General features: G+C 40.4%; 1 protein-coding gene across 1 annotated transcript in view; it reads left to right on the top strand.

Moving 5' to 3' along the window:
• The window catches only part of fcho1 (FCH and mu domain containing endocytic adaptor 1), a 41,837-nt gene that overhangs the window by 19,466 nt on the left and 1,840 nt on the right, over positions 1 to 20,531 (top strand). Inside the window, exons 4-25 of the mRNA XM_053503861.1 lie at positions 2,010 to 2,084; positions 2,906 to 3,047; positions 4,712 to 4,864; positions 5,162 to 5,266; positions 8,542 to 8,640; positions 9,119 to 9,215; positions 9,544 to 9,661; positions 10,375 to 10,399; positions 10,873 to 10,933; positions 12,490 to 12,665; positions 13,005 to 13,029; positions 13,133 to 13,192; positions 14,594 to 14,645; positions 15,195 to 15,301; positions 15,781 to 16,650; positions 17,192 to 17,289; positions 17,791 to 17,908; positions 18,056 to 18,167; positions 18,557 to 18,712; positions 18,808 to 18,940; positions 19,126 to 19,322; positions 20,150 to 20,214. Of these exons, the coding sequence (XP_053359836.1) occupies positions 2,010 to 2,084; positions 2,906 to 3,047; positions 4,712 to 4,864; positions 5,162 to 5,266; positions 8,542 to 8,640; positions 9,119 to 9,215; positions 9,544 to 9,661; positions 10,375 to 10,399; positions 10,873 to 10,933; positions 12,490 to 12,665; positions 13,005 to 13,029; positions 13,133 to 13,192; positions 14,594 to 14,645; positions 15,195 to 15,301; positions 15,781 to 16,650; positions 17,192 to 17,289; positions 17,791 to 17,908; positions 18,056 to 18,167; positions 18,557 to 18,712; positions 18,808 to 18,940; positions 19,126 to 19,322; positions 20,150 to 20,214 (3,044 nt within the window). The remainder of the gene's footprint in view (positions 1 to 2,009; positions 2,085 to 2,905; positions 3,048 to 4,711; positions 4,865 to 5,161; positions 5,267 to 8,541; positions 8,641 to 9,118; positions 9,216 to 9,543; positions 9,662 to 10,374; positions 10,400 to 10,872; positions 10,934 to 12,489; positions 12,666 to 13,004; positions 13,030 to 13,132; positions 13,193 to 14,593; positions 14,646 to 15,194; positions 15,302 to 15,780; positions 16,651 to 17,191; positions 17,290 to 17,790; positions 17,909 to 18,055; positions 18,168 to 18,556; positions 18,713 to 18,807; positions 18,941 to 19,125; positions 19,323 to 20,149; positions 20,215 to 20,531) is intronic.

Consider the following 20,531-nt stretch of genomic DNA (forward strand, 5'->3'; position numbering starts at 1 on the left):
CAGACCGTCATGTTTACGCTCTGTCAGATTCAGCATGTTGCACGGAATGACATACAGCGTGCTCCCAGCGGGGCGTTTCCATCCAGCAGCAGTGTTACAGTGTGGGACTGTCAAGACCTGCTGAAATATCCTGCTGAAGCCTGTTTGAGTCAATCCACAATATCGCCTTCTGCAATGAAACGGTTCTGTTTAGCATCGTTACGATCAAACCAGTGTAAATTCTTCCGGATTATTATTGATGGTTCTGGTTCTGGTTTCGCTTTTGTTCCTCCAGATTGTATTTATGTTCCTTATTATGAACCTGTACTGAATAAATAGACTTTTGTTCTTTTATAGATTACAGATATTGTGGATGCATTGATGCGATTATTTATTTATTTATTTTTTAAACCAAGAACGAGTTTGTTTTTTGGTGCATAGCCTTAATCAATACTGGAACATTTTAATTAGCTCAGTTTGTTTTGCTGCTGTTGTTGTTGTTATTAGGTCACGAGACATTTCATGTCATATCGTGAGGTGTTGTAGGTAGTTCATGGGTAGTTTATGAAAGCTCCTAGACAGTTTATGATGGTTGATATAACATTTCCTGGCTCATATGTAGCCATTTAAACAGAAATATAAATTTGGAAATATTTGGTGCGCTCTCAAGAATCGGAGGATGGACCTTTTGATAACCAGCGTAGAAATAAACAATACAACATGAGACGGAGTGCCGTTGTGCTGAATATCAGCACGTCTGGTCGAGTACTGAAGGCGTTACTGCTGTGCTGATAACCAGCACGACCTCGAGTGTTATACAAACACCATTTATTATAAATACTTTGTTTATTTAACCGGTTAAAACCAGTAATTAACAGGATTGAAATTAATCCTAAATCTTTTCTGGTACTTTGCAGCCAAAAGATGAGGAACAAACCCATGGAGGTGGTGGACAGTCCTGTAAAGTTTTTAAGATTGTCGTTATATTTCCTCTTATTCCACTTTAGAATTTCAGCTCCATTAATCTCCGGGTTGATGGGGTTAAATCCCAAATAGTGTTAAATGGAAATCAGTTAGTAAGGATATAGTGTGTTGTTATAGGATGTCGGGCTGCAACTAACAATTATTTTGATAGAAATGCAAAAAAGCTTATAGTCACAAATATACTGTTATTCGCGTTCGCTGAAAACCACAACAATCACTAAATGTAATATTCTACTGTTATTCGCACTGTTTAAATTAAGCTAATCTAAAATAGCGCCACAAACTACTCATTATTGCTCAAGAGGTGATTGCGCAATGTGATGCTAGCGAGTAGCACGTGAACAGATCTAGCGCGACTGTCCTGAAGTTAGCAAACAGTTTAAACAAACGCACGTAAACTATACAACTTTTACACGATGAAGAGATACAGTTTTTACTGACCCTGCTGACGTTTCGCCATCCGTAACACCAACACGTTTTCTTTTTAAGTGTTCGTGCATGACTGTGGCACTACCATGCCATGTAAGCTCGTTCTTGCATAGCGTGCAGGTTACCGTCTTCTTGGAGCCGTTTAATGTAAATTGCTATCAAACCTCGCAGGACTCGGGGCGCGCGCTTTTCCCTGCAGACGCTTCTGTAACCTCCATTGCGCGAGCGGCTATGTATCTGTGTGTATCTTTGTGTATTTGTGCATCTTGTGGTCGCGCTCCTCAGTGACGTGAGCAGCCCAACTAATCGATAACAGCATTCGTTGACAACGAATTTCATTATCAATAATTATCGATTTTATCGATTAGTTGTTGCTAAACTAGTGCAGTTTATTTCTCGCTGAGAAACCCTTCCTTCTTTTAGGCCACGGGCAGTTCTGCATATTATACTGTCTATGGCTGTGTGTGTGTGACAAATTACATTTGAATTTAAAGTTTTGAATTTGAATTTAGCCTCCACACATTCTGCGTATGACAGTTAGTGTACTGGCGCATACCTATTTTGCATAAATTTGACTGATGATAGTGTGTGTGTGTGTGTGTGTGTTTATTGATCAGAGCTGCCATTGAGGAGACGTACTCCAAATCCATGAGCAAACTGGCAAAAATAGCCAGTAATGGAAGCCCACTCGGGTAAGTGACCTCATCACCGGAGTCGTGTTTATATCGTATTATTCCACATTACAATTAAATACACACACTGTGGCCCTCTGTATAATCAATCAACCTTCATCTAAAGGCAACTGGAACACCACTGAGGAGTGCTGGTTCTCTGTACAGCCGTGACACTGACATGCTCGTGTGTGTTAGTGGTGGGATTGGAGTGGCTTTATGTTACAGGAGTCCAGTATTGGGGCAGATAGGGTGCCAATACATTTTGTGCAGCCTTTGATGGAGTGTGTTGTGGTAGAAGAAGAAGTTTCAGTTCCACAGGACGTAACGTGCAGGGTCACATTTGTGGTTTTGTCTTCCCCTCATTAACCCTCGTCATTTGCTCTACAGTGACAAGTCGCCCCTTTGAACGCAGGGTTGCCAGATTTTGCCATTTTCTCCATTTTTTGTAATCCTTAGTGTTTATGTTCATTAAAATACTGTATGATCGATTTCAGAATTTATGGTCATGTAGTGAGGGTCATGAAGCATCAGACATGCCCAACATTTCTAGTCCATGCAGGTCATCGATAGCTGAGACATTTCTCAGCGATGTCTGAGAACGGCGGGTTATAACCATTTCCAAACCACCACTAATTCATATACAGTAACATATGATTTCACTTATCCATATCTGTGATGGACGTCCAGTTGCCTTTTCCAGGTTAAAATATTTCTTCATAATCAGGACAGGACGAAGAACAGTGTGTGTGTGCCTAGTTCAACTGTGTTCATCATATTGCATAATAGCATTGGAAGTGTTTTGAACGTCTCTGGCGCCCCCCTCCCCACTCCCTCCACAGCACATTTGCCCCCATGTGGGACCTGTTCCGGATGTCGTCGGACAAAGCAGCCCTCTGCCACCTAGAGCTGATGAGGAAGATGAACGACCTCATCCGTGACATCAACAAGTACAGCGAGGAGCAGGTCAAAGTTCACCGCAAGGTACTGCCGCACCGCCATCCAACTTTAAATTCGGTCCCTTCCCTCTGCTTCAAGTCACAGACCGATGCCTCCCGCTGAGTTTAGAATACATCACGGCTCGATTTCCATACGCTAATGCCGTAGCAATTAGCATAATCTCATTTGCATAAAGCTAATTTCCGAAGGCTGCCTTTTATTACTAGCAGAATTAACATTTTACTTCAGCCGTTTCTGTCTTTTAAGGAATAGTTTAACTGACAAAATGAAGCTAGGACAATTTAAGTGCTGTTTTCTCAAATAGAAATCACTTCATTATCTTTTTCCCCCTCAAAAGATCTGCATTGTTCTACAACTAGATGCCTCTCTTAAAACTATATAATTTTAAAGAACGTGTACAACATAGTGACAAAAAGCAAAAAACAGGGCTGTTTGTCATAATGTTTGAAAGGTGGACTTATTCGTCATGTAGAAGCTCATTTAAGTTATTTGTCATCTACTTATTCATAATTAAAAAAATCATTGTAAGATAAAAGGAAATGCTCCTCTTACATCTTTGTATTGTAGAATCACATTTTTATACCATAGCAGCTCCTCAAAAACTGCTTTTTATCATTTAAATCCTAAATCTAGGCTTTATGTAAAAGTAACCTTAAAAGCCTTTTGTTTAATTGAAAGTAATATCAAAAAGGTGGTTACTGTAATGTAAGTCATATTCGAAGGTTATTTTACTTAATTAAAAAGTAGATTTTAAAAGAATTCACATCTAAAAGCTACTTTTAATAATGTAAAATTGTATCTGAAGCTACTTTAATAATGATAAATCTTACGTGAAGCTACTTTAAGTAATGTAAAATCACATGAAATGCTTCTTTTAATAATGAAAAATTACATCTAATGCTGTTTTTAGTAACATAAAATCACATCTTAGAGCTACATTTGTTAATTTAAAAAGCTATGATGGAAATGTGAAATCACAGTGAACACTACTTTGTAATGTGAAATCACATTCATAGCTACATTTTGAAATGTAGAATCACAGCTGAATTTAGTTTTTGTCAATAAAAATACATTTCCCTTTTTCAAAATAAGGAAAAAACTTTCTACATGTACAAATTATTTATAAAGTTCCTTGCAACAATGTGAATGTCAGTAATATTGTCATTTGTTTGTGCATTATCGGTTTACACACATTTGATTATTATTTTTACCCTAAGAGCACGGATTTGGTATTGATTCTCCAAAATGAATTGATCATACCCCACTATATGATTTACTTTTTTAAATATAGATATATATTTTTTTATTAGTGTTGCACATTTAATTGCATAAAAATGTAAATTGCAGTACCGACCTGTGTAATTATTTAATCTCAAAAGGCTCAGGTTTATTGCATGTGTATATGTTTATAGTCAGGAATTTATGTAGAGTTTGTCAATAGTTTAAATATTTTTAAATACTTTGTTAATGATAATTAAATATGGGCAAACATCCTCCTAATGATATCATTTGTGCCTTTATTTGATGTTAGCCTCATTTGATGTCTAAATACAAAATGGTCCATAATGCAGTTTACATCACAATACGTGTCAAAATTGCATTTAAGCGTGTTTTGCTTTACACGTCCATGCTAGGCGTCATAGTTGGCAGATTAGCAGAGCAAGATGAAAGTGCTTGTGTTTCCGCAGACGAAGGAGGAGGTGATGGGTACTCTGGAGGCGATTCAGGCTCTACAGGTACAGAATGGACACTTACAGAAGGCCAAAGAGGGCTATCACTCTAAATGTATGGAGCTGGAACGTCTGCGCAAAGAAGGCGCTCCTCAGAAGGAGCTGGAGAAGGTGGGTTTTAGGCTCATACAGCAGCTACAGCAGCAATTTTATAATTAATATTTAGCAAATAATGTATGTTGAAAAGTTTAGACTGTAGTTTAGAAAACAGAATTTGCAGGATCTTTGTAAAATGTTCTAATAATGAGGAGATGGAATGAGGTTCTGATTGTTGGAAACAAAGCACATTAAAGTAATCATACTTCTTCCTCTACAGTATAGTTGAAGTGCATTTATTTTATATTGTTTTAGAATTATATCACTTAAGGATTCATAGTTTGGATTTGTACTGATTTGCTATTATTTCAGGCGGAGCTAAAGTCTAAGAAGGCGTCCGAGTCGTTTGCAGCTTCTGTAGACAAGTTTAACCGGACTGGAGGGGATTTTGAGCAGAAGATGAGCGAGTCTGCACAGGTGTGTGTGTGTGTGTGTGTGTGTGTGCTTCCAGGTTTATGTTTCCACCAGATTCTTGAAAATCCACCTTTCTGTTGTCTTTTTGCAGATGTACAGTAGTTTACAAAATAAAGGTTTAAAACTACTTTTTCAACTACACTTGGACATTTCTAGGTATTAAAACAGGACAAATACTTCCCAGAAGTTCCTAAAACTTTTTCACAATGTAGTAGCCTTTTAAAAACTTTTTTTACATTTATTTTTTTGCTCTTAGCAATTGATGACAACTTTTTTTTTTCCTTTTTCTAAAATTTCTTCTAAAACATTATTTGGTCAAACTACAAACATAAAAGCGCCTCTAAAACAACTTTTTTTTTTTATGTAGTAGCATTTTAAAACAGCATTTGTCCGTGTAGAAGGCCATTTAGAAAATTTATCTTCATGATGATCATGATTTGTTGTAATGTTAACACCAATTTATATTTAACCAATTTATTTTGAAGTCCATATTGTCGATCCCCTTAAACCTTACTTATACAGGAAAAAAACTGTTTAAATAATTTATTGTAATGTAGAAGCCTATGCAAAATTATGAACAAACCGATTAAAAATCACTTTTAGACTTCCTTGTAAAGCTACTTTTTTGTGGAATTAAAAGTGAACTTAGTGTTTGTAATGTAAAATATTTCTTTACCTTTTTTTCAATGTGAAAAGTTGTTTAAGAAGAACTTCATTACAAAACATTTATGTTAAAGCCATCTTAAAGATAATTTTTGGTTAAAAAAAAAAAAAAAAAACTGAACCGGGATTTCAAAAACTTCCTTTTCTAAAACATCTTTTCTCAGTGACCTTCTTTAAAACTTCTATGAATCCTGCAGTTTCTACACTCCTACAAAAACTATTTAGTATAAAATTTTCTAAGAAACAATTTTTTCGGGGGCCTTTCTGATCTTTCCATAAGCATCAGATCTCAACTTCTTAAAAGAACGTCAACTCTCAGATCTCAGGAGCTTAGAAACGTTCCCTTATTGTTTTAAAGCTGGCCTCAGGAGGCTTTTGTTTGAGACGGGGACAGGTGAGCCACAGGATGTCTTGTCCCATGCCGATGATGCAGTACATTTTAAATCATTCTGACATTCCATTCTGTGGAAAATCAGGAAATGCAGCCAGAGGATTTATAAATCATCTGTTCATTGTGTTAAAGAGCCAATCCAGAATTAACTGTACAACTTAACAATTAATAGTAAAAATCCACAGAGCTAACCCTAATGGTGAAACTGTAGCAACTTAAAAACGCTGCAGTGTGAATATTTTGTAACATTGACAGGTTATTAATTAATTTTAACTATTGAACTGTAAGTTGTAGTTTATTAAAGTTTGGTATTAAACTTTAATATCAAATCCTGGTTTTAATATTTTAACTGTAGTGTTAACAATTCTATTGTAATATCAACAATTAAACTAAAAGTGAACAAATATAGAAATTCTATTACTGTTCAACTGTAATGTTTAAGGTATAATATTAACAATGAAAGTGTAATATCAACCTAAACTTTAACATTCCATTAAACTTCAGTCTTTATAATTAAACTATAATAACTAATAAACTTGAATGTTAATCATTAAACTGTAAATATTAAATTGTAATGTTAATAATTTGTGTAATATTACAGTGTAATATTAACACTTGAATTTAATAAACTCTAACATAAACTTTAAACTGTAGCATTAAGACTTAACTTTTTGATATAAAACATTAGTGTAAATACAATAACTGTAAATATTAAACTTTAATGTTAATATAAAATTTGGTATAATTGTTAAACTAGAATGTTAAAGCATTATATTGCACTCTTAAAAAAAAAACACTTGAATTGAAGTAATAAAAAATAACATAAATAAACTTCTTTAAACTTAAACTTTAATATTAAACTATTGCATTAAGACTTAATCTTCCATATGACACTGTAAAGTTAACATGTAAACTTTAATATAAAACTTTGCTGATGTTAACATGTAAATGCATTTAATTCATATTAAACTTTACTGTTACAATAAAACAATAAATATTAAACTGTAATCTTAATAATCTACAATGTAAAGTGTAAAATTGTGAATATAAAACTATAACACTGAGACTTTAATGTTAAACTCAACCTTTAACTATTAAATATATTAACTATATTGTAATTTATAAAATTTTATTATCAAACCCTAATTTCAATTGTAATAACTGTAGTGTTATTAATATTATACTGTAATATTTAAAAAAATGACAATGATTAAATGCATATCGATACAAATTTTATTTTTAACTATAATCTTAAGTTTACTGAAAACATTTAATAAATGTTATTAACATTAAAGTTCTGATCATAAGCTAAGAAAATATATTTGACCTTAGGTGCTGATGTTAGCCGTGAGCGCTACACTGTAATATGAGCGTAAGCTGAAGGGTGGATATTAAATGCTTAGAAAGTAAAACATGTCTATTTAATAGTTAAAGGTTGAGTTTAACATTAAAGTCTCAGTGTTATAGTTTTATATTCACAATTTTACACTTTACATTGTAGATTATTAAAATTACAGTTCAATATTTATCTTTTCTTTTATACATCAGTAGTAAATCTGTAAACAAGAATCTGGAGAAGACTGCAGTTTTGTAAATCTTTTCTCTAAAGCTATAATAAAAAAACTACAAAGGCAACTGATCCTTTTATCTTAATATACAATGTGTAACAGCGCTGCTGCACATGCAGTCGTGGTTTTTTTAATTCCTTTTATTGTACTGTATTTTTTTTATTGTTTTCTTTTATGGTGTAATGTTTTTCCTCCTAAATGCGTCAAGCAAAACCAGAAGTAAAACACTTCAGGAGTTAAACTGTAGATCAACAATAAAAATAAAAATGTGACGTAAAAGAGTTGGTTATAAGGTGTTGCTTTAAAGTTTTATAACAGTATAAGTGTTTCTATAGTAACAGCTGTCTACCTACATAGACTGAAAGACTAATATTATAAGAATTCATGCATAATGTAAATGCATGATGTTTGCAATTAATAAAAAGTGAATCATTGGCAGATTTTTCATCTTTGGAGAGAAATTAAACACTTGTGTTTGTTCGGAAAATATTCAACCTCTGGGTTTTAACAGTAACTTATAATAAACAGTAAAACAATAAACAGTTTTTTTTTTTTTTTTTTTCAAGCTAAACGTTATTACAGCTACTGTATAAATCTATAAAACGAAGGCAGTATTCTTGTGCGTCATGTCTGTTTTAAATCTCTCTGCCATGCAGAAGTTCCAGGACATTGAGGAGGATCACTTACGGAAGATGAAGCAGCTGATCAAGTCTTATTCACAGTCCTTAGAGGACACGCACGTCCAAGTGGGACAGGTGAGCTCTTTACTGGTGTTAGGCTCGACGTTGAGATTTTATGGTTTTGCTCAAGTGTGTATGTTAAATATATGAATAGGAATCACCAGGGATCATCCGATATTACATTATTACGATACCTTCGAGTATTGTTGTACATTTGGAAAAGATCACGATTTTATAAATATCATAATTCAATATTAATTTTTATTTCAGATTTAATACAACTTTATACAAACTTAGCAATTAATTCGCTCCTACCGCACGGGATGCTCTGCTAGCTGCTAATGTGCAAACGGTTTAGCACACGCCACCAGTTGGATTATAGAGGAACTGCAACCTTAAATGCAAACACAAACAGTGCTACCTTGGCATACAGATGCTCCGCCCCATAAAATTTCCCTTAAGAACTTAAATTTTCAAGAAATTTGCAGCATTTGAACGCCGGCTAAGTTGCGCTTACGTCCAGACAAATCGTGTGTAACGTTTGTGTCCTCAGGTTCACGAGGAGTTCAAGCAGAATGTGGAGAACATCGGCGTCAGCACTCTGATCCAGAAGTTCACCGAGCAGAAGGGCACGGGGAAGGAGCGGCCAGGTATGGAGACTCTAGACCCGAGCGTCTTTAGATGCGGCCTAAGAAAATGTTAAATTGTGTATGCTAGATTTACTACACACACACACACAGATAGGGTCTAGACTGCAAATGAGTGGCAACTTTTACAGTGGGGCAACTTTTCCTAAAGTGGGTCTCTGTCTGTCTGTCTGTCTGACTGTCTGACTGTCTGACTGTCTGACTGACTGTCTGACTGTCTGTCTGTCTGTCTGTCTGTCTGTCTGTCTGACTGTCTGTCTGTCTGTTTTCCTTATGTCCGTCTGTCTGTCTGACTGACTGTCTGTTTTCCTTCTGTCCGTCTGTGGTCCAGGTCCTGTGGGCTTCGAGGAGTTCTTGTCCACTCAAGCTCCAGAAAATAACAAGAAGAGCCGAGCAAAAGCGTTCAGGATCCCCGGGCTGGGCAAGAGAGACAAAGAGCCAGACGTAACGTGAGTCTCTCTCACACACACACAAAGTATAAGTTATAAAGCAATCATCTCAACACTATAATCATATTTTTGCATATAAAAACTATCAAAACATTAAGAAAAGACATGTAACGGAAGTAAAATATTCATTAAACTCACTTAACATGCTTCAAAAACCCAAACTCCCTTTTCTTCTTCTCGCTACCGTCCGTGATAACATCCTTGGAACCCGTAGAGCTCTGTGTCTCTGTGCAGTAAATCTCACACACAATGCAAAATAAATAAATAACTAAATAAGTAGACTTGCTTCACTTGACTTTCCAGTGACACGAGCAAGGACGTGCGTTAACACGAGCAAGCTGGTTAAAGATGAATATATACCCATTTATTTAACTTCATTTATTAATTTGTTTAGCAATCTTATTGGGACTTTTATTCAAAACAGGCTTACAATATAACAAAGTCTTATATAATTATAAGTCTTATAAATATAAGTCTTAAGAATTTGAAATCAAATGACTTCATTTATCTGGAGCTTGACATCAGCATCCACTCGTGTATTTAATATTATATAAATATATTTTAATATATGTTCTATTGTATATTTTAGAAAATACGATAATAAAATAAACCTCGACTGTTCTTTTAGACCATGTGTGTGTGTGTGTGTGTGTGTGTGTGTGTGTGTGTGTGTGTCCGAGGTCTTACTAATAACACTGTTGTTGTTTGTGCAGGGATTCTGCGCTGACGGATACACCAGTAAGTTACATCACACACTCACACACATGCAGTGTTACACAGGGGAACCACAGTATTATCAGTATTCCACTAGCGTGTGTGTGTGTGTGTGTGTGTGTGTGTGTGTGTGTGTGTGTGTGTGTGTGTGTGTGTGTCTTGACTCTGAATGACCACCACACCCTCCAACGTGTCTGGTTACTCCGATAGACTATATTTACTTCTGCTGGATGTCAGAGGATCATTTCAGAGCCACATGACATTAACAAACATCAGGCTTAGAGTGAACACACACACACACACACACACACACACATTCATAAAAACATAGGATGTGGAGGTGCTGAGGGTTTACCCCTGACTAAAAAAATTGATAGAAATATAAATGTATCAATAAGTCACTTTTTAAAATTTAATTTTTTTTTACTCTTTATAGTTTGATATAAAGCGAGTGAGTGGATTCGGGTTAACAGTTCTGTTTTATGTGTAATTTGTAGAATTCGCCTCTAGAGGTCGATGACGAGGGCTTCATGATCCGGACGGACGTCAGCCAGAATGATATCCTTTATCCAGACCTTGTAGAGAAACGACATCAGTCAGAGTGGCCCTCGTCCAGCCGCACGCTCCCGTCCAGCCGCGCGCTCCCGTCCAGCCGCGCGCTCCCGTCCAGCCGCGCGCTCCCGTCTAGCCGCACGCTCCCGTCTAGCCGCACGCTCCCGTCTAGCCGCACGCTCCCGTCTAGCCGCACGCTCCCGTCTAGCCGCACGCTCCCGTCTAGCCGTTATTTCATCCATTAACACTTACAGCCCGAGAGAATCAATCAGTTTGATTATCTTGAACACGTGATTTTTTTTTTAGTTTTTCTCACTTTTTTAATGAGCACGTGTTTCAGAAATATTGGCACCTACACAATTCCATAGACGTCAGCTCGAAAACTATTGGCACCACTCGTAACAATAATCCTGAATTGGCAACACATACTGTGTATATAGTGTGATATTTTATGGTCTTATTGTAACACTTCTTTAATGAGCGCATGTTTCAGAATTATTGGCACTCACACAATTAATACCGGGTTAAAACTTATTTTTTTTCATGTACAGTTGTTTCCTGTTCAGTTTCTCTTAAGGGTCCGTCATGGTCTCTCTCCGGAAGTTTTTTCCATGCAGTTGTGACTTTCAGTTTGGTTATTACGGATATATACACAGTGAGGTCAATAAGTATTTGATTTTGCAAGTTCTCTTACTCCAGAAATCATGGAGGGTCTACAATTTTTTGCATAGGTGCATTTCCACTGTGAGACAGAATCTAAAAAGAAAAACACGGAAATCACATTGTATGATTTTTGAACAATTTATTTGTGAATTACTGTGTCAAATAAGGATTTGATCACTTGCTTATCAGCCAGATTTCTGTCCCTCAAAGACCTGTTATTTTGCTTTTAAATAGTCCAGCTACACTCTGCTTATGATTCTAAATTAGTAGCACCTGTTAAAAAAAATCATACAATAAGAACTTGCAAAATCACAGGGTGATCAAATACTTACAGTGTATAGACGTCAAAGTGACGACATCACTATTAAAAGCACGATATAAATCTAATTTTATGTAAAAATGAGATCATAGCAAGTGAAAATATCTTATGTATACACAATTATGTCTGTTTTTTTCTTATCAGATATTAATTCTTTATTTATATTATTTATGTTTCCTCCCACAGTCCAAAGATATGCATATTAAGCTAATTGGCGTTCCCAAATTGCCCTTGGTGAGGTCCTCCTACGGTAACGGTCTGATCCAGATGTTCACTATAACAGTCACCTTTGACCTCGACGGTCTCTAGTTGGACTACAGGTTCCAGGATGGATTGATGGAATTCTTTGATATTCAAGGGTGTGCAAACTTTTGCACTTAGTTTTTAGTTTGTTTTTGCAAATAGATAAAATTTCTTTCACGTAATAAAAATCTCCTACTGGCGGCTATAAATATATAATTTAATAATTTATAAATAAATAGTAAGTGTGTAATGGTGTGACATCCATGCACGAGTGTGTGTGTGTGTGTGTAGACGTAAGTAACTCCTCAGTAGAACCCTTGACTCCGCCCCCTCCCACGCTGCGCGGACGACAAAGAGAACAACTTTTACTCCAGCGACTCGGACTACGACGACGAAGAGCCGAAGAAGTTCCACATCCAGATCCGTCCCGTCTGCAGCCGCAACAACTCGGCCGCCAACGAGCTGGAGCTGAAGGCCAGCGTGGGGACCCTCAGCCTGCCCCCGAACCCCGGGGTGAGTTCAGGGGTCAGGGGGCGGAGCCAGACAAGGGAGCATATAGTGATGTTTGTTTTTTTTAATACTTTGTTTGAAAACATACGATTGATGTAGTATTAGAGCTGAGTTATAGGATGATGTAATATCGATGTATTGTTATTAATGTGCTCTGGATATTACACATATCTACTGTATTTTATAAATAATGACGTATAAATTGAGACGATGCAGATTTTTAACGCCAACAATTTATCCGTTACTATTTTGACGGAGAGTTTTATTTAAAAAAGGTTTTTATTTTTAAAATCATGAAGTTGACTCTTTTTATTATAACTTTTTTTTTCCTCCTCACTGAAGATGACAACAAAGAGGCACGTTTCCCGTAAGTTCACCTTTACTGTGTGTGTGTGTGTGTGTGTGTGTGTGTGTGTGTCTGTGTGTGTGTTTCTGTTCATGTTCTCATTTCTTATTTCCCTTTGTCCTAGGAAACATTAATACGTCAGGCCGGTCGGAGGGAGAGGGTGAAAACAGCGCCCCCCACAGGGGTAAACCCGCACACACACACACACAAATATTTATTTATTTATTTATTTATTTATTTTAATTAGTAATATTATTATTTACATGGAATAGTTGATATAATCAAATACAAGCTAAAGTAGTTTTTTTTAAGCCCTTTGTCTGAACTGAATCTTATCTCTAAAGCACATTTATAGTTACTACTTGTTGGTTTGTTTGTTTATTTATTTATTTATTTATTTATTTGGACATGTACATACATGTGTTTCAGTTCATACAGTCCGATAAAAGTTAGAGTTTCCTGTGTGTCCGCCAGGATGTGCGTAGGTTTCCGAGCACGCCCGAACCGTCCGTACGGAAAGTGTAAGAGCAGGTAAACTGTCTATTAGGAATCGAACGTCCCACTCGGTGTCCGACTGTAGGGTCACGAGATCCAGACAGACGACAGGAGCGTCTGAAGATCGTGGGACGAGACGGGAGGGAAGTAGGGCTTCAGTCTGGTTTAGATGAGCGCTGAGTTTAAGTTGATCTCTGTTCTGTGGGTTGGATTTTAACAACAAATTAAAAACACCGTCTCTCCTTTATTCATGAAACCAATGCTGAAAGTTATTTAAGGTCTTCATTCTGGCTGTTATGTTGTTGTTTGGGCAACACAGCTACATTTTACATGTTTATATTGCAAACACAGTCTTTTTTATTTTATTATTATTATTATTTATTCGTTTATTTTTTGTTTTTAGCCCCTGTTCTCCAGACTATGACAAAAACATCTAAAACACGGTCCGGTCCTGTCTGCGCCGTCTCAACCGATAACGAGTCCCCACGTAAGGACACGTCAGGATCCCCAGACTGACCCCAGAGCAGCGCGGCATATTTCATTTTAAACGTGTTGTTCTCTTTGTGGACTCGAGTAAACAGGACGTTTTTATTTATACCTGTGAGAGAAACAGGACGATTCATACGGAGCAGGTGTTAGCCGAGAGTAACGAGCGCGCGGGAAGCGTTATTAACCCAGAGTCACACAGCTGCACTGTAATTAGAGGCAGTAATGAAGGTGTGTGTGTGTGTGAGAGAGACGTCACTGTAGGGGCTCCATTTAGACCAGGTCTGTCTGTAATGGATGATGATCAGTTGGTGTGTGTGTGTGTTTGTGTGTTTGTGTGTGTGTGTGTGTGTGTGTGTGTGTGTGTGTGTGTGTGTGTGTGTGATGTAATGATGTGTCTCGGGTTTCGTCTCAGCTGGACAGGGGGACAGTGTTGTGTTACTGTGTGTGTGTGTGTGTGTGTGTGTGTGTGCTGTTCAGTGTGAACAGTAATATTAATCACGCTGTGTGTGTTTCTGATTTCGTCTCTTACTGTTATTATAATCACACTGTGCTTGGTGTAATGGTGTGTGTGTGTGTGTGTGTGTGTGTGTGTGTGTGGTAGAAGGTGAGACAGAAGGTGTGTGCAGGTTCACCTCGAGTCCAAACCACAGCAGGTACAAAGCTCTTTTTTTCTTTAATTCTTTTTCTCTTCTACACTTTTTTTTCTTTCTCTACATTTTTCTGTTTCTCTCTTTGTTAGATTTTCTTCATATTTATTTTTCCATCTTTCTTTTTATTTCTTTCTGTCTTTCTTTGTATTTGTATGTCTTCCTCTCTGAACATTTTTTCTTTTTTTTTTCTTTCTTGCTTTTATTTTGTGCTTCTTTTTCTTTCTTATTGTCTCTTTCTTTGTATTTCTTTCTTTCTTTCTTTCTTTCACTCCCATCCATTTTTTTACTTTTTCCCTTCTTTTATTCCGTCCTATATATTTGATCTGTTCTTCATTTTCTATTTCTGTTTGCATCAGTGTCTCTCAATTTTTCTTTCTTTTGTTCTTTCCTTTTTTTTCTTCGTAAAATTGTTTTTACCTTTTCTGTCTTGATATCTTTTTGTTTTTCTCTCTCTCTCTGTCTTTTGTCTTACTTCGGTCCTTTCTTCCTTTTTCTTTTCCTGAAATAATACATTTTAGAATTATAGTATATAAAATATCCCCCCCCCCCCAGGTTGAGCTCCACAGCGTCGTGTTCAGATTCACTCTTCGGTCCTCCGCTAGAATCAGCCTTTAAATCTCAGAGCTTCTCTGGACAGGAGCAGCTACAGACCTCTGAATGTAAAGCGTGCACACACACACACACACACACACACACACACACACACACACACACACACACACACAGAAAAAGTTCATAACAGCGCACGTGCACACCTAAAATGTAAAGTGTGAACATTCTTCCTTTGAGAGTGGAAATCTCTGAATGTCAAACTGTGCAAAAGTATTGACCCCCCCTTTCATTCTGCTCCTGTGTCTCACTGGCTCATGTCTTAAGTTAGATGCTTTTTTATGCTTGAACGATCCACACAGCAAAGACAGAAAAGTCCTACAGGAAGCCTGGGGACGTACCGTACGTCTCAAGACTAGATTATAAATAGAGGACAGTTTGCAGCTTTGGAAGCAAAAAATTAAAGAAATATTTTTTTTAAAAAGAGGGGGGTCAAGACTTTTGCACAGTTCTGTATATTAAACAATGTTGTTTTGTTATATTCTGATGATAATTATGATGACACACTGAATCTTCTCTCTTTGTTCAGACGCTGATTTCTCCTCCGCGTCCTCGTCTCCTGAGAACGTGGAGGACTCGGGTTTGGACTCGCCTTCCCATCAGCCCCTGGGAGCCTCCCCCGAACCCGCGGGCTGGGTGGCCTGGCCTTCGTCCGCTCAACCCAGAAACTCTACGACCTCACGCCGAGCCGCCGAGCCGCCCGTCCCCGGACGCTCCCCTCTCCCGCAAGAGTGGCCGTCGTCCCTACGCTCCCCCTTGGCCCCGCCCCGTACAGAAAACTCCGCCTCCTCTTTCACGTTCCCCTCCTTTTCCACCAACAGCGTGGAGCCCGGCGTCTGGAGCTGTAAGCACATCCCAGCGGAGGACCCCTTCCTGGCCGCGTTCGAGAACCAGCCCGCCCGTCAGGACGCTTGGGTAGCTCCGCCTCCTCCTAGAACTACCCATGAGGACCCGTTCGCCCCGCCCACAAACAATGCCAAAACGCTGCCTCCTCCGAACTCCTCCTCCTCGCGCAAGGACAGAGAGAGGAAGCGCGAACGCAGCGTGCCGCCGCCGCCTCCCGAGTCTCCCGACGATCCCTTCGCCATCACCATGATCGGAAGCCCGACGCACCAGACGGCGCTCTGCGCTCCGGGAGGAGGGAGCGGCTTAACCTGGGCGGTCTGTCCGAACTCCGCCCCTCAGCACCAGGCAAAGAAGGAGTCCGCGCAGTGGGGTTCGGTGCACAACCCGTTCAGCGACGAGCAGGACGGAGGACGGAGGGAGCGGAGGAGCGGAGGGGAGGAGCAACAGCAGAGGCGGAGTGGACCGCCCCTCACACGCCTCTCCGGACCGCAGGAGGACCTCTGCTTCTCCACAGACAAGGACCAGGACTGTCTGGACATCAGCACACACACGGGTACGACGGGGAACACGAACACACACACACACACACACACACACACACACACACACACTTTCTCTCTGACTCTCACTGTCTTTCACACACACTCTCTTTTTGTCCCACACACACAATTTTTCTTTCTCACGCACACACATACAATCACTCACTCACACACTCTCATGCATGCTCTTACACACACTCACGCTCTCTCTCGCACTCACTCTTACACACACTCACACATTCTCTTAAATACACACATTCGCACACACTTTCGCGCAAACACACACACTCACGCTCACATTCTCTCTTCCCCTCAGGTCCCACATTCCCACACACTTTCGCACACACATACAATCACGCTCTCACACACACTCACACATTCTTACACACTCTCACATTCATTCTCACACACACTCACTCTCATACACACTCACACATTCTCCTAAACTCACACTCTCTCATACACACTTACACGCAAACACTCACACATTCGTGCACACATTCGTGCACACATTCGCGCAAACACACACTCACTCACACTCTCTCTGCCCCTCAGGTCCTCAGCGTAGGTTCAGTACTGATCTCCTGGTCTTGGCTCCTCCTCGTCCAGCTCGGTCCAGGCGCTCTTCATCCAGGCCGAGTGGAAGCGAACGGGTAAAAAACACACACACACACACACACACACACACACACACACACACACACACACACACTTTTTTAATACACACTTTAAACCTTAGACTGCTTGATGTACAGTGTTTAGTGTTACTGGAGTTCACTGTTTCATTCATCTGTTTGAAAATGGCTTATTTTGATGTTTTATGTTTTACATACACACACACACACACACACACACACACACACACACACGCACACACACACACACACGATGCCCAGGACAAATAAAAACAATTTTACGATTTTACAGACGGCGTAAAAGATCAGATTTAATGGACTTCAATTGAAATTTTAAACTTATGATGTCACTCAGAGTGTTCCGTGTTACCGTGACGATGTGACATCATCACATCTCCCTGCTCTAATCAGCACCACAGAACTAAGCGTAATGCTGCAGCTGAAACTGAACGACCTGTACACCTGTATACACACACACACACACACATATATATCTGACTCATGACCTTTGACCCCCAGTCCAGGTCTTTGTGTTCGTCTCCTCTGCCCGGTCCCAGTCCTTCTGTGACATCGTCCTCGTCCTCCTCCAGCCCCAGTGACTGGGGGGGTCAGACACGTGCACCCAGCCCCGCGCGAGGTAGGAGCTCTCTGTCTCACACACACACACACACACACACACACACACACACACACACAGTTCAATGGTTTAATGGTTCATTAAGGTATTTTTTACATACTGCTCTCTCACTCTCGTGTGTGTGTGTGTGTGTGTGTGTGTGTACAGGTTTGTCCCGAGGCCCGAGTCCCATCTCTCTGAGCACTCAGGAGTCGTGGCCCGTCGCTGCAGCTTTCACAGAGTACATCAACGCTTACTTTAAAGGAGGAGAAAACAACCGGTCAGATTAACCGTCTGTCTGTCTGTCTGTCTGTCCGTCTGTCTGTCCGTCTGTTCATTCTTTAGTCTTTTCATCCATCCGTCTGTCTGTTCGTCTATCTTTGTCCATCTGTCTATCTTTGTCCACCCGTCTGTCCGCATGTTCATCTGTCTGTCTCTGTCTATCTCTCTGTTCATCCATCCATCTGTCTGTTTATCCGTCTGTTTGTCTGCCTGTGCATCCTCCTGTCTGTCTGTCCCTACAAGTGTCTGTCTGTCTGTTGATCTGTATTCCCTGTCTGTCCATCCATGTATCTGTCTCTGTCTCATTATCTATCTATTTTTATCTGTCTGTTTATTTGTTTAGTCACGTATTTGTTGTGTGTGTGTGTGTGTGGCCACGCCACTCAGGTGTCTGGTAAAGATCACAGGAGACCTCACCATGTCGTTCCCGGCCGGAATCACTCGGATCTTCTCGTCCAGCCCCACCCCGCCCGTGCTCAGCTTCCGATTGGTCGGCATCTCCCGCATCACTCACTTCTTACCCAATCAGAAGCTCCTCTACAAGTCAGCTGATACACGTAACGTCCTCAAGTTTAAACCGTCTAACATAGCTGTGACACAGACATGACGTGCGTCTCGTTTCCTTCCTGTCCCTGCAGCGACCCGTCCCAGAACGACCCCAACTGCAAGGACTTCTGGTTTAACATGCAGGCCTTGAGCGTTCACCTGCAGCGGGAGGCGGAGCTTAACCCGCAGGCCTCGTACTACAACGTGGGCGTCCTGAAGTACCAGGTGAGTGTGAGAGAGGGGAAACCCCGCGCCTCCGTCATGACCCGGGGTGCGTTTATTTATTTATTTATTTATTTTTTGGAGAGCTTCCGATCATGTGATCTGCTCTTCCTGTAACACGCCTGCATTACCGTCTACATCAACGGTTTCCGATATCCCGTTGCCATGACGATGACCTCTGCCCCCAGGTGTCGTCTCAGGACCCGGCCCGCGCTCCTCTGCTGCTGTCGGCCGAGTGCCAGCGCAGCGGGACCGTCACCCGCGTCGCCCTGGACTACCACTGTTGCCCGGCGACCGCTCCGGCCACTCAGCTCACCGCCGTGCAGGTGCTGCTCCCGCTCGAACCCTCGGCCACCGACCTGCAGTGCCAACCGCCCGCTACCTGGTGAGAGAGACAGAGGGAGGGAGATACTGTGAGAGACTGATGCACAAAGAAAAAGACAGACATTGAAAGACTGAAGGAGAAAGAAAGGGAGAGGGAGAAACAGGAAGAGACAAAGACAGTAGGAGATGGAGAGAGAGATTAAAAGGCAGAGAGAAAGACTGGATAGGAGAAAGAGAAAGAGAGAGGAAAAAGGCTGGCAGATTGGATTAAAGATTGATTGACAGAATAAAAGAAAGATTTAAGAAAGAGTGAGACAGATTGAAAGATGGAGAGAGGCAGAGGACAAATCCCAAATAATTTCCTCTTCACCAAACGCATAGTGAGACAGGAAAAGAAAGACAGAGTGTGTGAGACAGATAGAGAGAGACATACACAAAGAGGGAGAGTGGTAGAGATGAACACATAAAGAGGCACGGGACGCACGTAGAGACCAAGCGATAGAGAGAGAGAGAGAGAAAGAGACATGGAAGAAGACACGGTGAGACCAAGCAATAGAGAGAGAGTGTGAAAGAGAGAGATGGAGCGAGAGAGAGACATGGAGGGAGACACAGTGAGACCAAGCGATAGATAGAGAGAGACACACAGAGAGAGACCGTGTGTGAGCGAGAGACATAGAGACAGAGAGAGAGAGAGACATGGAGGGAGACACAGTGAGACCAAGCAATGGAGAGAGACACAGAGTGTGAGAGAGATATAGAGGTAGACACAGCGAGACCAAGCGAGAGAGACACTGGGAGTGAGAGAGACACTGGGAGTGAGCGGATGAGAGACGGTTCCTCCGTGATTTTTCTTCCTCACGTTTCTTCTTTCTCTTCGTGTTTGTGCAGGAACACTGAGGAGACGAGGCTGCTGTGGAAACTACCGAACCTCTCGCCCACCAACCACAGCAAAGGTCCGTCTGTGTCCCTCTGTCTGTCTCTCTGTTTACACATAACACTCCTTCTTCTAACCACGAAACCAAACGGCTGCTTTTTTAAAATCTGCTGGTCACTCGGTGACCCCTCGTCTAATAATGACTACTCACTACTCGCGATCCTATTGGGTCGGACTACACGGGCCAGCCGTCACTCCTCAGGTGCATCAGTGAGCCTTGGACCCACATGACCCGGTCGCCAGTTTCTGATCACTGCAGACCAGGAACGTCCCACAAACGCTGCAGTCCTGGAGTTGCTCTGATCGACTCGTCTAGACATCACAATCTGGACCTTG

The sequence above is a fragment of the Clarias gariepinus genome, chromosome 9 (assembly GCF_024256425.1).
Source record: "Clarias gariepinus isolate MV-2021 ecotype Netherlands chromosome 9, CGAR_prim_01v2, whole genome shotgun sequence".
NCBI lineage: Eukaryota > Metazoa > Chordata > Actinopteri > Siluriformes > Clariidae > Clarias > Clarias gariepinus.